Here is a 14,599-nt window from a genome sequence, read left to right on the forward strand (position 1 = left end):
CGGGGTAAAAGCATGGTAGAAGTGACCAGGAGCAACAACAAAAAAAAACCCAAGCCCGTTGCCGTGAAGTTGACTCCGACTAATAGTGACCCTATAGGGCAGAATAGAAATGCCCTATAGGGTTTCCAAGGAAATGGCTGATGGGCTTGAACTGCCGATCTTTTGGTTAGCAGCTGAGTTTTTAACCACTGCACCGCCGGGGCTTCGTGGATGGGGACAGGGGTCAGAAATTACTTAGGTTAAGGGGTCAGGTATTATAGGCCAGGGTCATTGGACCCATCCAGGAATCAGGGTCAGGGTCATAGTGACTGGAATCTCAGACCAGTTAGAGTCAGTAGTTAGTCAGGATCCAGAATTCTGCTTCAAGTTAGGGGTCAGAGGTCAGAGATCATGAACTCAGTCAGGAACCAGGGAAGGGACTCTGATAAGAGGCAGTGAAAGAGACAGGATTAGGGATTAGAAAGTCAGGGGTTGTGATCCTGGTCAGAGTTATGGTCGAGGGTCATGTTAGGGTCAAATCTCACAGTTTGGGGGTGACAGGTCACATTCAGAGCCAGGGGACAGTCAGGGTCAGGAGGATTATAACTGCTGTCAGGGTTGTGGTCAAGAGTTGCGAGCAGGAATCGTGGTTAGGATCAAACATCACAGTTGATTTCAGGGTTCATGGACCACAGAGTTGGGAGCCACATTCAGGGTCAGGGGATCGAGGTTGAGGTCAGGAGGTTATGAGCCACGTCGGGATTGTGGTCCAGGTCAGGGGTGCTTTCACGGTCAGGGGTCATGATGCAGGCCCAAGGGCATGGCCACAGCCTGGGGCCTGGTCTCACCAATGCAGCGGCCACGGTGCAGGTGGTGGCCAACAGGACAGGCCCTGCACTGGAAGGAGCCAGGTGAGTTGACACACTCCTGTCCAGGGCAAGCCAGGTGGTTTTCACACTCGTCCACATCTGGGGGGCAGGGGAGACGGTGGCCGTGAAGGAGCGGCCCAGCACCCCCCTCACCCATCCCCACTCCTCCCTCCCTCCCTGGCCTCACCCTCGCACTCGGAGCCAGCTGCGTTGGGTTGGAAGCCCGTGGGACAGACGCATTGGAAGCTGCCTTCTGTGTTCTCACACCGGCCGTAGGCGCAGGGCAGGGGACTCTGGGCACACTCATCCACATCTGGGGCAGAGGGGGCGACGGGCTCCCCGTTACCATCTCCACCCACTCCAGCATTCTAGTCTTGAACGAGCCTCCTGGAGTTTGCCCAAGCTGCTCCCTCCTCCTGGGAGGATAACTCCTTCCCTCATCTTCCTAGTTAATGGCTTCTCCAATGCCAGCGTGAGGCTAAGGTACCACCTCTTCCATGCCGCCTTCCCTGCCTCAGAGTTGTCCCCTCCTTAGGGTTTCCACAAGCACAAGAGTATCATCCAAAAAGGGAGGAGGAATGGGGAGCACTCTCACATTTTGGAGAAAGGGGAAAACTCGAGTCAGACCTTCCCCACCCTTCTCAGTATCCCATCACTCTGCCTCTGTCCCCCATCATTAATCCCCTCATTCTGCCTCCCTGCCCCCCAACAATGTCCCTCTCTAGTCCCCATAGCGAACGGTGATGGAGCCCTGTTGGACTCAGCACCCTCACCTTGGCAGGGGGCCCCTGGCCCTCGGGAGCGGAAGCCAGCAGGGCAGGCACAGTGAAAGGAGCCAGCCGTGTTGTCGCAGCGGCCTGGCCCACAGGGTGGTGGCTCTTGAGCACACTCATCCACATCCTCCTCACACGCTGAGCCCCGGAAGCCAGCCGGGCAAACGCAGCGGAAAGAGCCGGGCAGGTTCTCACAGAGACCTCGACCACATAGGCCTGGGTTCTGGGTGCACTCGTCCACATCTGCTCAGGGCAAGGGCCTGGGGTCATACCTCCTTTAAGCCCCCCATGCCCCATCCTGCCTCTCTGACCTCCATCACTCCGACTGTCCATCATTCTGTCCCCCTGCCTCCTCATCTCCATCATTTCGCTGCCCTGTCCGTCATCCAGCACTCTGACTCTCCATCTTGCACCCCTCTACCTTTTGAATCCTCATTAAGCTACCTGTTCCATTCTTAGGACTCCTCCTCTCCGGTCCGGTCCCCACCAGTGGGCCTCATTCTCCTAGGTCCTCGGTAACTTGGCCTCCCCTTGCCTGTCTGTTACTCAGCATCTCCACCCCCCACCCCTCTGCTGCTCCATCCCTGTGACTCACCCTTTCTGTTTTCCACTGCTTGGGCCCCTCCACCCGCATGGCACCGTCTCTACAGCCCCCATAAGGTACTTGTCTGGATCTCAGAACTTGGCCTCAGTCTCCCATCAGTCAGCCTCCCTGTGCTCCATTGCTCAGTCTCTCCATCCCCCACCGCTGCCCCTCTATCCTTCCCACACTCCCTTCCTCTCTGTCCCTGGAGTCCCTCACCCTGGCAGCTGGCTCCATGTGGTGCAGCCTGGTACCCAGCGGGGCACACGCACAGGAAGCTGCCTGGTGTGTTCTCACAGCGCCCGAGGTCACACGGCGGCGGCACGCGGCGGCACTCGTCCACGTCTGCGGGCACAAACCAGGAGGCTGGGCAGACACTCCCCAGAGAGACGATGGGGAGGCCAGGGGTGGCGCCAAGCTTGGGCCCCAGCCAGAGGCGGTAGGGGAGGCTCAGATGGGGAGGTTTAGGGAGAAGGCGGGGCTTGAACCGGGAGGGCAGAACGAGGGCGGACCTGGCCAGGTCAGGGGCGGAGAAGGGGCAGATAGGAGAGGGGAAGATCCTGGCAGGGCAAGGGCGGGAAGGGCAGGTTTGGGGACTGGACAAAGGGAAGGCAGCAGCCTGGCTAACCAAGAGGCGGTCTCGGGACGGGGCAGTGGTGTGGCAAAGGTGGAATCAGGGGCCGTGGTTGGGAGATGGGTTGCAGCAGTTGTAGGGTGGGGGCGCGGCGTAGGGGAAGCCGTGGATCTAGTCCGGAACGGGGTAGGGGCGGGGCCGAGAGGAGCGGGGCCGGGACGTGATCTCCTTCGGAGGCGTGTCAGTAGTAGGGCTGGGACCCGGCCCCAGTTGAAAGGCCTGTTTCGGCGTGGCGCAGTGGTGGGGCCCTAGGGAGGGCCGGAGCTGGTCTGAGAGGGGCAGGGCTGTGGTAGGGCTGGAAGGGCTTGGGGGATGCGTGAGAGGGGGGAAGCTAGTCTGGACGGAAACCTGAGCGGGACCCGGGTAGGGGTGGAGCCTAAAGCCCGGTGGGGCGGACTTCTCACCCAGGCACTCCGCCGCCCGCGGGCCTGCTCGGAAACCCGGGCCGCACACACAGCGGAAGCTGCCCGGAGCGTTCTCGCAGCGCCCGGGAGCACAGGGCGTGGGTATGCGGCGACATTCGTCCACGTCTGAGGGCACAGAGGGGGGCTGGTCAAGGGGTGACCGGGCAGAGCCCCTGCCCTGCCTCCATCCACCCGCTCCGTCCGGCTCACCTATGCAGTGGGTGCCCTGGGGGTTGAGCCGGAAACCGGAGTCGCACACGCAAGTGTAGCCACTGCGGCGAGGGATGCAGCGTCCGGGGCCGCAGACTTGGGGGTTGCGCTGACACACGGAGGGACCTACGGGGTCCAGTCATCCAGGGTTCCCCCTTGTCTGAATCCTCTGTCCCTTTCATCCCAGTACAATCCCCTCAGATCCCTAAACACCGTCATCAGTGCCCCTCCACAAGTCCAGTGTTGCACCTCTGATTCCCCTCTCCTTTGTCATGGAGCGTTCTCATCGGAATGCCACTCTAAGGTGTCTCCATCTTTGAATATTTTGCTTTCCAACCTTCTGGCTGACATGCCTTCTTTGTGTTTTCCATGTATAACATTAACTGAGCAGTTACTATGTGCCAGACACTTCAGAGACATCTCATTGACTCTTTACAATGAACTCCATTTTACAGATGAGAAAACTGAGACTCAGGTTAAATGGCTTGCCCAACAGACACAGGACTTGAACCCAGGCATATCTGACCTCAGTGTCTGATCTAACCACCACCCAAACCTTCAAACCCTTATCTCTTCCCACCTGTTCCTTAACTCCTCTCCACCTGTGGCATCCCTATTTGTTTTGTCCCTTTTCCCTGGCACCCCCTGCCTGTAATACCCCCATCAACACCCTTGTCCCTCCACTGTACCTGATTCAGAGATCTCGGGACCAGGCCAGGCAGGGATGCTGGGCAGGGGAAGCTCAGGGCCAGGCCGGGGCTCAGGTCTGTGCTCAGGTCTGTGCTCCGGTCTGAGCTCCGGTCTGTGCTCCGGTCTGAGCTCCGGTCTGAGCTCGGGTCTGTGCTCCGGTCTGTGCTCCGGTCTGTGCTCCGGTCTGAGCTCCGGTCTGTGCTCCGGTCTGAGCTCCGGTCTGTGCTCCGGTCTGTGCTCTGGTCTGTGTTCAGGTCTGTGCTCAGGTCGTGTCTCTGGGCGATGGGTGGGCAGAAAGCCTGGTAAGGGAGGGGTATCAGCAAGTGAGGACTTGGATTCAAGTATGCCCACTCCTCCTTTTTTTACGAGGAAACAACACCCATCCAGGATAAGTCAGCTCACCTGCAGGTGAGCGAGAGGTAACAGGCGGGGGACGAGGCTGGCTGATAGATACTCGGGGTGGCTCCTGGCCCAGGGGTCTGGTGTTGTACCGGAGGTCAGAGGCCGAGTAGTGGTAACCAGGGCCAGCTGGACAGATCTCCCGAAACCCCTCTGGGAACAAGAAGGAAGGAGAGGGACAGAGAGAGGCGGAGAGAGCAGGAGGGAATGAGAGGGGGAGGGGAACCTGGGGGCCGGCCCTCGGCTGGGGGCAGGGCTTGGCCTGGGAGTGGTCAGGGGTTTGGGCTGGATGCTGGGATGGCGTGGGCCCCTGGTCAAAGAAACGCAAGTCCCACAGGCTGTCTCAGGACATTTCTCTCCTTGGCAGCAGGGACAGGAGTTGAGGGTGAGGTCTGGTTTGCGGTCTATCAGGGACTGGATTGGACCTCAGGAAATAGCTCTGTTATGGGGTTTGCTTTTAGGCAGAAGCTAGATTGCCAGAGAGGTGTCTCAGAGAGGGGCTGCATCTGGGTGGGGCCTGGGACGAGTCTAGGCTGGCTTTGGCGCTCCTAGGGCACAGCTTAGCTTCAGGGTGGTTTGTCTCAGGGGTGGGTGTGGCCAAGGGCGGGGGAGGGGTCGGGGCGGAATCCAATCTGAAGATAGTTCGCCTCGGAGTCTGGGGGTATGACCCCGGACTGCGGGGCAGCCTGCCTCGGGATCTAGGGGCGAGCCTAGACTGAGCGCTGTGTGTGTCACCTCTGGGGCGGGCGGGGCAGGAGGCGATCACCTGAGCCAAAGGGTGGGCAGAGCTGGCAGCCCCGGCCCCAGGCCTTGCCGACGCGGCTACAGCAGCAGATCTGTTTGGTGATGTTGCGCAGGATGGGCAGCGAGCAGCCGCCGTCGCGAAGCACGCGGAAGCAGGGCCCCTTTGCTTCCGAGATGACGTGTTGGGCTGGGGAATAGGAGGAAGGAAACTGGTTAAGGCGGGGCAGGGGTTAGGGGAGCAGAGCGATCTTACAGAGGAGAGATCCCAGGGAGGGTTTGGTGGCCGTGAAGGACATTTGGGGAGGGCCTGAGGCAGTCTGAGGGGGAGCTGAGAGGGGTCTGGAGGTCTGAGAAGTGTTTGGGGGCCTGAGGAGGGTCTGAGGGGGGCTGAAGAAGACCTGAGGGAATCTGAGGACCTAAGGGGGTCTTAGAAGGATATAAGGGTCTGAAGATAGTTTTGTGGTCCGAGGGAGGTGGGGGGACTTGGGAGCCTGAGAGGAGCTGAAGAAAGTCTGTGGATCTGAAGGGGTCTGTGGATCCAAAAGGTTTTGAGGGGCTCTTGACAGTATTAAAGGGTGTTCTGACCCAAGTGTGAAGAAGGTCCAGGGAATCTGAGGGTATCTGAGGTTCTGAGAAGTTCTGAAGGGGATCTAAGAGGGGGGGGAGGGGAGCTAGGGTTTGAGAGGGTCCAGGTTTTTTAGGGGCTCTGAGTGGGATAAAGTCCCTGGATGTGGTCTGGGGGCATGTGATGCAGCCTCGGCCCCCTCCTGGAAGCTCACAGATGCAGCTGCTGCGGGATGAGTCGAGCAGGAAGCCGTCAGGGCACACGCATGTGTACCCGCCATGAGTGTTGGCGCACTCCCCATGCTGACAGCGCCCCGCTGTCGCCCCTGTCGCGCACTCATCCACATCTGAGAGGAATGGGGAGGTTACAGTGCGGTCAGGGACCACAGCCCACCCCCCAGCAAAGCCCTGCCCCCCGCCTCACTCCTACCCCCATCTCACCTTCACAGGACCCATTAACCCTCTCAAAGCCTGCTGGACACGGTATATCTGGGGCGCCCACTTGGTTGGAGTGCCCTGTGGAGAGACAAGGATGGGTCTGGGACGGGTGGAAGGACCGAGATGGACCAGATGAAGGTGCGGAAGGAGCGCCTGAAAAGGTGCTGGATGTGGCTTGAATGCAGGGTCAGCCCTAGGCTGGAGGTCTGAGAGGGTAACCAGGGAGGTTCTAGAAATGCATGAGTGGAGCCAAAGCACAAAGATGGGGTGAGAACAGAGTGGCCAAAGTCAGAAGGCGGGGGTAGGTCGTCCCAGAGCGTTCTGGACTCGTCTAGACTGGAAATCCTTACCACAGCGGAGTGGGCGTGCCTAGAACTTGTGCACGTGGTTTATATATAAACAGGGTGAGGGGAGCAGCGGGGCTCTGGCCCCTCCCCAGCTCTGAGATCCTTGGGAATGTCCTGGGGCTTACCCAGGTGCTCCGAGCACAGCAGACAGTCGTGAACGCCCCAGGCCAAGCCGGCCCCTCGGCAGCAAACTTCTTGCGTCCGAAGCCCGGGCAGTGGGGACGCACACTGTGGGGAAGTGTTGGGTGAGCGCGCCCCCGCGCGTTGGCACACTCCAGGCCCCTCCCCACCGGCCTCTTCTCACATCGCTTCCTCGCAACTCCCGAAAACAGTAACCGTAGCCCGAGGCATCCGAGTAGCTGTCCTCGCGGGGCGCGCTCTGTCCCAGCACGGTGTAAGGAGCCGCCGCCTCCGCCCGCGCCGCCGCCTCCGCCCGCGCCACGGCCTCGGCGTCTGTCTCAGCCCAAGGCCCGGACACACGCTCCACCTGGTGCACCACCACCGACGCCTCCTGCGGATGCTCCACGTGGACGCTCACCATAGATGCCACGCCTGGCGGGAGGCAGGGCCGGGCAAGACTAGGAATAGGGGCAGGGGCGAGCTAGGGGGAAAAGTGCTAGAGCGGGAAAAGTGGGGGTCAGAGGAACGGTGAGGTGGTGGACAGTCGGAGGGGACTCGGGCCGCACTCTTCCTCACCGTGTTCCTCATCACGATGGTTGACCAGTGGCATCGTGTACACGGAGCGCGTGAGGCCTGGCATGGCCGGGGCCGGGGGTCGGGCGCCCGAGGAGTGCAGCTGGCAGAACTTGCCCGCGAAGTCCGGGGGACAGAGGCAGCGATCTGGCTTCACGCATACACCGCCGTTGTGACACATCAAGGGACACAGGACTGGGGGGAAAGCGGGAACACTCAGGCTCGGGACGCCTCCCTAAGCACCCCTGGAACCAGGGCACTCAAGCCAGCTCAGTCGTCTGTGTTACAACGACGCCTTCCGGCTTATTAACCCACTGCAGCAGCAGTGTCCATTTCGAGGTAGCGACCTTAGGACAGAGTAGAACTGTTCGTAGGGTTTCCAAGGCTGTAATCTTTTACGGAAGCAGACTGCCACTTCTTATCCTGCAGCGCGCCCGGTGGGTTCCAACCGCCAGCCTCTCGGTGTGCAGCGGAGCTGCGCCGCCAGGGCTTTTTACTGGGTTCTAAAAGGCTATCTATGAGTCGGAATGGACTCGACGACACTGGGTTTGGTTTTGGTAAAAGGCTGTGCCCTAGCTCTCTGCGGTGCCCACCTGTACTGGCCCCGCCCAGTCCTGTTCTGGGGTATAGCCCCGCCCGTTGGGTGGGCTTGCCACGCCCTAAGGTTCATTCTCTCATGTCTTTACGCCCCCTCGCTCTAGTGCTGCAGATCCCACTTTCAGAGTGCAAGGCGTTCCAACCCCCCCAGACTGCGGTGCCCTGCCCAATAGTTCAGTCCCGCCCACTCTGTGCCTTTAGCATTTTAGCCCCGCCCGCTCCATACTTTGGCGGAGTCCTGTGCTGTTCCAGCCGCGCCCACCCAGCGAGGGCCCCTTCCATTGACTCAAACCACGTTTTAGCCACTCCCTGGCAAGACTCCCCCTTCCCAACTCTGTCCCTGAGCATTCTAGGCCCGCCCACACCCCTTGTGGCCGGGTCCACAGTGTCCCAGCTCCGCCCACTGGCCATGAGCGCCCTTCTAGCCCCTCCCACTTTACCTTCTACTACCCGCGTGATCCTAAACACCGCCCGTCAGGGCGTCTAACCGGATAGACTTTAGTCCCGCCCACCTCTCACTCTGATTTGCCCTGGCTCACTCATTGACACCGCCTCCCGGCTCTCTAGGCGTCTTCGGCCTGCCCACCGCGCTTTGTCCCCGCCCACCTTCCCTTCGGCCCGGACTTCGGAGTTCTAGCACCGCCTTCTCGCCTCCGGTAGCCCCAGGGCGGGGCCCCGAGCGGGAACGCGCCTCCTCTCTCCTCTGCGCGCCCTCGGTGGGCCCCAGGCCACCTCCGGACCCGGCCCTGCCAGCTGTCCGGCGGGGTAAACAAAGAGAGGGGTGCGGCGGGGGCAGGGCGGCGGCTCCGCATTCCGGACCCTTGGGGAGTCCCGGGTCCACTGAGCCAAAGAGGCCGTACGTGTCCGGCGAGAGCACCCCCTCCCTCTCTCCCCTGGGGCCACTGGAGAACAGCTGGAGACAGCTGTACGAGGGGAGGGAGGGGACAGACGGCCAGGGCTGTCTAGGGAGGCGTGTGTGAGAGACTGTGAGCCACAAGTGGAGGAGAGAGGAAAGCATGGGGAGAGTCCCCTCAGTTTAGAAGGGGAAGGGGGCTGGAGTCCTGAGAGGAGATCAGCTAGAGGGCAGCAGTCTGGGGTTCGAAGATGGCTCAAGGTTTCTGGAATGGAGAGGGACCCTAGCCTGGAGGAAACTGTGGTAACCTTACAAGAGAAAGGGTCCTCCTAATCTTTCTGAGGCAAGTTACCTAGAAAAGATTTTTCCTTTTTTTACCTAGAAAACAGAACTCTGGTGCCTTTTAGGAAGTGACAAGTTTAAGGGTGCTGAGAACCGGGCTTAGATGAATAAGTGGGACTCCTGGGGGTTCCCAGCATATGGGTAACTCAGTTGGCTGGGAAGATGCAAGGATATTGAGAAGCCCACCTTCCTCAGCTAAGGAATTAGGGACCCAAGTCATTTGATTAATGACTGCTTGTGGGGAGCACTGTATCTGGAGTCCTCTAGGAAGAATCAACTATAGGGTCCAACTCTGGGGTCCTCTGAAGAGAGACGGTGTCAGAGGTTCCTTGGGAAGGCCATTAGCTGCAAGAGCAAGACTTGAAGACACAGGAAATCCAGAATCTCCAATGAGACTCTGGAGCCCTGGTGGCACAGTGGTTAAGAGCTTGGCTGCTAACGTTGGCAGTTTGAATCCACCAGCTGCTCCTTGGAAACCCTATGGGGCAGTTCTACTCTGCCCTGTAGGGTTGCTATGAGTTGGAATCTGCTTGATGGCAACTTTTTTTTTTTTTAATGAAACTTGTAGGCTCAGTTGGAAATATAAGAAAATGAGAGCCTTAGTGGAAAGAGAATCAGTGCAGAGGGGAGTTACCACTGTATAGGGCTGGTAATTGTAATCTGGGATTTCTTCTGGAAACTGGACAGGATTACAGAGTTCTGTAGTGAAGGGCACACTTGGGAGGGGCAGTTACCTAAGAAGAATGGGAGGGAACTTCCCTGGAGGAGCTGGTCTCTGGAGTCTGTTGACAGGGGTGGGCAGAAAACTTAGGAATCTGGAGGCAGGGACTCTGGGGTCCCCCAGGTAAGGGAGTCAGGCCAGGACTCCAGGGTCCGTAGTTAAGTGGTAGGACCTAGGAGAGGCTGAACCACAATCAAGATTTCAAAATAGGAATGGGTTTCTGCTGGGAGTCCTGGGAACCAAGCCAGGCTTGGGGGGCACTTCCCAGCCTCCAAGGCATTTCTCCACCTACTCTTGGCCCGAATGCAGGTCCCCAGCCCAGCTCCCTGGGGATGCCTATACCCTGGGCGGGCCACTAGACTGGCATGGCCAACTCCAGTCCCCAAGCCTCTAGAGGAGTGGGGAGCTGAGGACACTGGGGCCCTGCCAAGGTCAGTCCCCCTTCACATGTCCCTCCTTGCACCTCCAGAGGCCTGGCACCCGCCTGGGCACGGCGTCTGGCAAGGGCCCGGGCGAGTTGGGGCTGGGCGGGAGGGAGTAAAGGAAGGAGGGAGGAAGGGGAGGAGAGAGGGAGTGGCAGCGGGCGGGGGCTCAGGCGGGAGATGAGCTCACGCTGGCCGGGCTGGGCTGGCTGGGGGCCAGGCTGGGCGAGTTTTCGGCGCCAGGGGCCCACACTCCCCACTCCAAAGGGCCTGAGGGTGGGGGCAGGGAGGCCCCAACCCTGGAGAGCCCGCCCACCCCTGGGGTCAACAGGTGATTGGTCCTGCCCACCTTATCTGAACCCCAGAGGCTTCTCACCTCCAGGGGTGTCTGGTGCTTGCCCTTCTCCCATCCCCTCTGTCCCCAGGGGGCATCCCTTCCCCTAGGCCTCCTATCTGGATTTCTCTGGTATGTAGAACCCCTTTCAATTCAAGGTCCTGCAGAGACCCCCTTTTCTGGGCCCTTTTCCTCTCGGCTCTGGGGATCAACTTTCCTCATTCCAGTCCCCCTCCTCGCAGGCACTCCAAACTCGACTCCCCTAATTCCTGCCACTCAAAGATACAGAAACTGAGACGCCTTTCCCACGCGGTCCTAAACTCTCCCTTGGTCCCCCGGGGACCTCTTACTTACAGTGTCAGAATTCAGGGCCCCTCCCCAAATGGTCCCAAGCCCCTCAGTCCTCATATCCCCACCTTGACTCAGAGGCATGAAAGCCGGCCCCATTCCCCTCACGTGGGACGCCGCAGGTCCCTGAGAGCCCTCATTGCTTGCAAAAGTTGGGACCATCAGGACCAGCCCCCACAAGCCAGGAATTTGGGGCCCCGTTCTCCAAGCACCCAGGGATTCGCCATCACTCCTGGACATGGAACCTGGGCTCCCTCTCCGGGGGAACTGTCTGCCCATCCCCAGAAATCCTCCTCCCTCGGAACTCCCTCCCTCGGGACCACCTCCCCGCACTCACAGGCGCGGAAGCCGGTTCCCCCCGGGGCCGCCCCGCCGGGTGCGCCGCTGTCCACGCTGGTGGCGTTGCGGGGCGCGCAGGTCGGGGTACAGCGGGGGCCGGTGGGGCCATGGACGCAGCGGAGGCCGCAAACGACCGGGGTGAAGCGCACGCGGAGGCGCTCTCGCTGCCTGCCCAGCCCGGGCTTGGGCCAGAGCAGCGCCAGCAGCGCCAATAGCGACACCCAGAGCAGCCGCGCGCCTCCCGCCATGGCTGCAGCGCCGCGCTCCGCCGCGCCGCCGCCCCAGCCCGCCCGAGGGGCCCGGCCGCGCCCGCCCGCCCGCCCGCGGGGGAGGGCGGCCGCGCCCCCGCTAGGGCCCCCCCTCCCCACCACTCCCTCCCGGGCGGCCGCGCGGGGGCGCGTGGGGCTGGGCGCGCAGCCAGAGGCGCGCAGGCTGGGCGCTAGTCTCGCCGGGGGGAAGGGGACGCCCCTCTGCCCCCTCCTGCTCGCATCAACAAGTGAACGGAGCCCTCAGGGGAGCAGCGGGGAAAGGAACAGGTGGGGGCAGGCGTGTTTCTTCCCAGACAGAGCTAAATCCATAAAGAAGAAAGAGTAGGGAAGGGGGCGTTTGGGGAGACAGCTAAAGGCTGACCCTCTGCTCTAGGCACAGAGAAAGGGGGCTTAATCTGGATAGGGGGCTGGGATGGCGCATTTGGGCAGCCAGGTGGCAAGGAGGGTTGGGGCAAAAGGCTTGGTGGACCTGGGCGCATGAAAGAATTGGGGCTCAGGATTCTGAGTAGGAGGCTGGGGTGAGGGGACGCATCTGAGGTGGCAGTCACATCTGGTCAGGACCCCCTCCCCCCGCCCGCACCTGATGAGAGAAATCAGAATGGAAAAGGGGAAGCAGTAGATTCAGGCTGAGCCGGGGTCTTCACATCTGGCCCTAAGCCCACATCTGGAAAACTTTAGGGAGGAGGGGACACATCTGGCCTGAAGGCTACAGCAGGAGGGGGACTTTTGAGGGTGGTTGAGACTAGGGGGTGTACTTGCCCAGGGCCAGAGCAGGAGCGGGAGGAGGGTCCTGGGAAGCAGGAGGAGGCCTTCGGTCCCTAGACGCCCGAAATGCCCGAAATCCTGGGCATTCGGTGCCCGGGCAGGCGCCAACCCGCACAATCGCTTTTGTTGTCTGGGCTGGTTCGGCCTCGCTCTCTGCCCGGCCAGCGCCCCCCTCTTCAGCCGCTGGGGGCCCGGACGCCTGGCTTCCCGGCCCCACCCCCGCGGGTCAGATCCTCTGGCCAGCGTCTGGCCCTGTCCTGGGCTCACCTCTCGTGGCCGGACGCCGGGGTCCCTGGAGGGGGCCGCGTCCCGGGAGGGTGAGGGGTTGAGCTACGATGGGGAGGCGGGAAGGCGACGGCTGGACGGTGGGAACCAGACGGCTTTATCTGGCCCGGAACCCCCCGCGCCACGGCGGAGGAAGGGCGGATGTTCTTACCGCGGGCCTGGCCGGCGGGAGCGCGCTGTGGTGGGGGCCTCCTTCTCAGCAGTGCCAGGCCCCCTGGCCCACCGGGCCGCCGTCGCCTCAGCAGAGCTCGGGCCTCCTGCAGCCTGGGTGGGAGGGTGCGGAGAAGAAGCTGTCACGGCGGTTAAGTTGACACCCCCCTCCCGCCCCCCTTGCTGGAAAGGGCCTCTGAGGCCGGGAGAAGGTCTCTGAGTAGCGGCCTGGCCCCCGCCCCCAATCCCCAAACGGAGACCAGGCTCTGAGCGTTCTTCCAGACTCTTGGAGAGAAACAGGAACATAGACCCCAGAGAAAAGCAGAGATGAGAAGAAAGAGAGAGGAGAGAAAAATCAGAGACTGAGAGAGACATTGAGACAGAGAGTAGCTGGTGAGACAGTGACAAAGAGTCAGAGAGACCCACAGTGAGACAGGTAACGCACAGAGAAACAGAAAAAGAGACATGGAAAGAACAGAAACAGAAAGGGAGATAGTGTTTGAGGGAAAAAGAGAGAGGGACGTGGAGACAGAGCAATAAAGACTAAGAGACTCAGAGACTGAGACAGGCAAAAACAGAAGAGATAGAAACAGATACTGAGTGATGCTGACACAGAGAGAACGGGGAGAGGAGACCCAGGGGACAGAGAAAGAGGAGTGCCCGGAAATGGTGGTGCAGCTGGGAGCTCGGCGCAGGGGTTGCACACTTACGTCAGTGGCTGCCAGTTAAGGGACACCTGTCTCTTCCTCACGCTGGGGCTGGGGCTGGGTGCAGGGGGCACGGGGGTCAGGCACCCCGGAGGGTCTGTGCCCTTTACAGGTGGGCAGCTCCGGACCCTGCAGGAGGCTGCGGAGACAGCCAGGGACTAAGGAAGGGAGGGGTCCAAGCCCCTGTCTTCACCTAATGCATTCAGCTCTCCAGCTAGGATGAAAGAGGGGGCAGGGGCCCCCCCAGCCCCTCTGCTTCTATTCTTTAGCTCCCTACCCCACGTCCTGCCTGAAAGAACCCACCTCTGATGTAACGTCTCCTCCCGGGTGACCAGCCTGGGCAGCAGCGACAAGAGGCGATACTATAAATACAGAAGTGGAGGTCACACAGACCTCTAGCACCCCAGAACTCCCCAAAGGGGAGCATTGTGGGGAGGGAAAGCCCAAGAATAGGCCTAAAGGAAGCTGGAATAGTTGTAGAACTAACTTTAGACGCTTCTCTCAAGGCGTCAGTTTCTCCATCCGTACAGTGGGAGGCAAATTGGCTTAGGATCTCCAGGGCCAAAGGTCACCAGGAGGCCTACTTTTATTTATCTTATGGAGTGGATTCCATAAGACGGTAACTTTTTATTTTAAAGCCTTTTTAAAATGGTTTTTAAAAATGAAAAACTTAAAGAGGATTTCTAAGCGTATTTCTAAGCCGGGCTGTCAGAGGATCTGGAACCCCGCCCACCCGCACCTCCCAGTCCTGAACTCAGCTGCCATCTCTCACATGGCCAGCAGGTGGCGGCGCTTCCACAGGCCTCAGCGGCAGGGAAGGGAGGTCTTCCCCCACCATTGTGGGTCCAGCAGGGTGCCGAGGTGGAGGGGGTGCAGAAGAAGACACAGCTGGGGACTGGAAATCCCGAGGCCTGAGTTCTAGCGCTTCCTGCCCTTCTGTGCTGTGTGTTCTGGAGCCAGCGTTTCCTGGTGTCTGGGCCTCAGTTTCCCGCCCGGGGAGGAGGAGGGGCCGTTCTTGGAGAAGTCTATCCGCCCAGAGGGTCTCAGATTCTGGGTGGTGGAGCCCCTAGCTCGGGCACAAGTGCGTCGCAACCAAGGTCCCCCTCTCCAGACAAGTCCATTATCCCCAGACGGGGGGAG

General features: G+C 60.6%; 1 protein-coding gene across 8 annotated transcripts in view; it reads right to left on the bottom strand.

Annotated features, from left to right (window-relative positions):
* Window positions 1-14,599, bottom strand: part of LTBP4 (latent transforming growth factor beta binding protein 4) — a 32,247-nt gene that overhangs the window by 16,522 nt on the left and 1,126 nt on the right. For 3 of the 8 annotated variants that reach the window (XM_049900623.1, XM_049900620.1, XM_049900619.1), the window contains exons 2-18: window positions 13,763-13,821; window positions 13,463-13,598; window positions 12,754-12,866; window positions 7,331-7,522; window positions 6,939-7,186; window positions 6,760-6,862; window positions 6,291-6,365; window positions 6,065-6,196; window positions 5,308-5,472; window positions 4,545-4,694; window positions 4,142-4,441; window positions 3,453-3,578; window positions 3,243-3,368; window positions 2,424-2,549; window positions 1,622-1,864; window positions 1,036-1,161; window positions 828-947 (exon numbers count right to left, since the gene is read on the bottom strand). In XM_049900623.1, the coding sequence (XP_049756580.1) occupies window positions 828-947; window positions 1,036-1,161; window positions 1,622-1,864; window positions 2,424-2,549; window positions 3,243-3,368; window positions 3,453-3,578; window positions 4,142-4,441; window positions 4,545-4,694; window positions 5,308-5,472; window positions 6,065-6,196; window positions 6,291-6,365; window positions 6,760-6,862; window positions 6,939-7,186; window positions 7,331-7,522; window positions 12,754-12,866; window positions 13,463-13,598; window positions 13,763-13,821 (2,540 nt within the window). Of the gene's footprint in view, window positions 1-827; window positions 948-1,035; window positions 1,162-1,621; window positions 1,865-2,423; window positions 2,550-3,242; window positions 3,369-3,452; window positions 3,579-4,141; window positions 4,442-4,544; window positions 4,695-5,307; window positions 5,473-6,064; window positions 6,197-6,290; window positions 6,366-6,759; window positions 6,863-6,938; window positions 7,187-7,330; window positions 7,523-11,281; window positions 11,574-12,753; window positions 12,867-13,462; window positions 13,599-13,762; window positions 13,822-14,599 lie in introns of those variants that run through there. The other 5 variants (XM_049900626.1, XM_049900624.1, XM_049900622.1 and 2 more) reach the window with 5 other exon arrangements.

Source organism: Elephas maximus, chromosome 11 (assembly GCF_024166365.1).
Source record: "Elephas maximus indicus isolate mEleMax1 chromosome 11, mEleMax1 primary haplotype, whole genome shotgun sequence".
NCBI lineage: Eukaryota > Metazoa > Chordata > Mammalia > Proboscidea > Elephantidae > Elephas > Elephas maximus.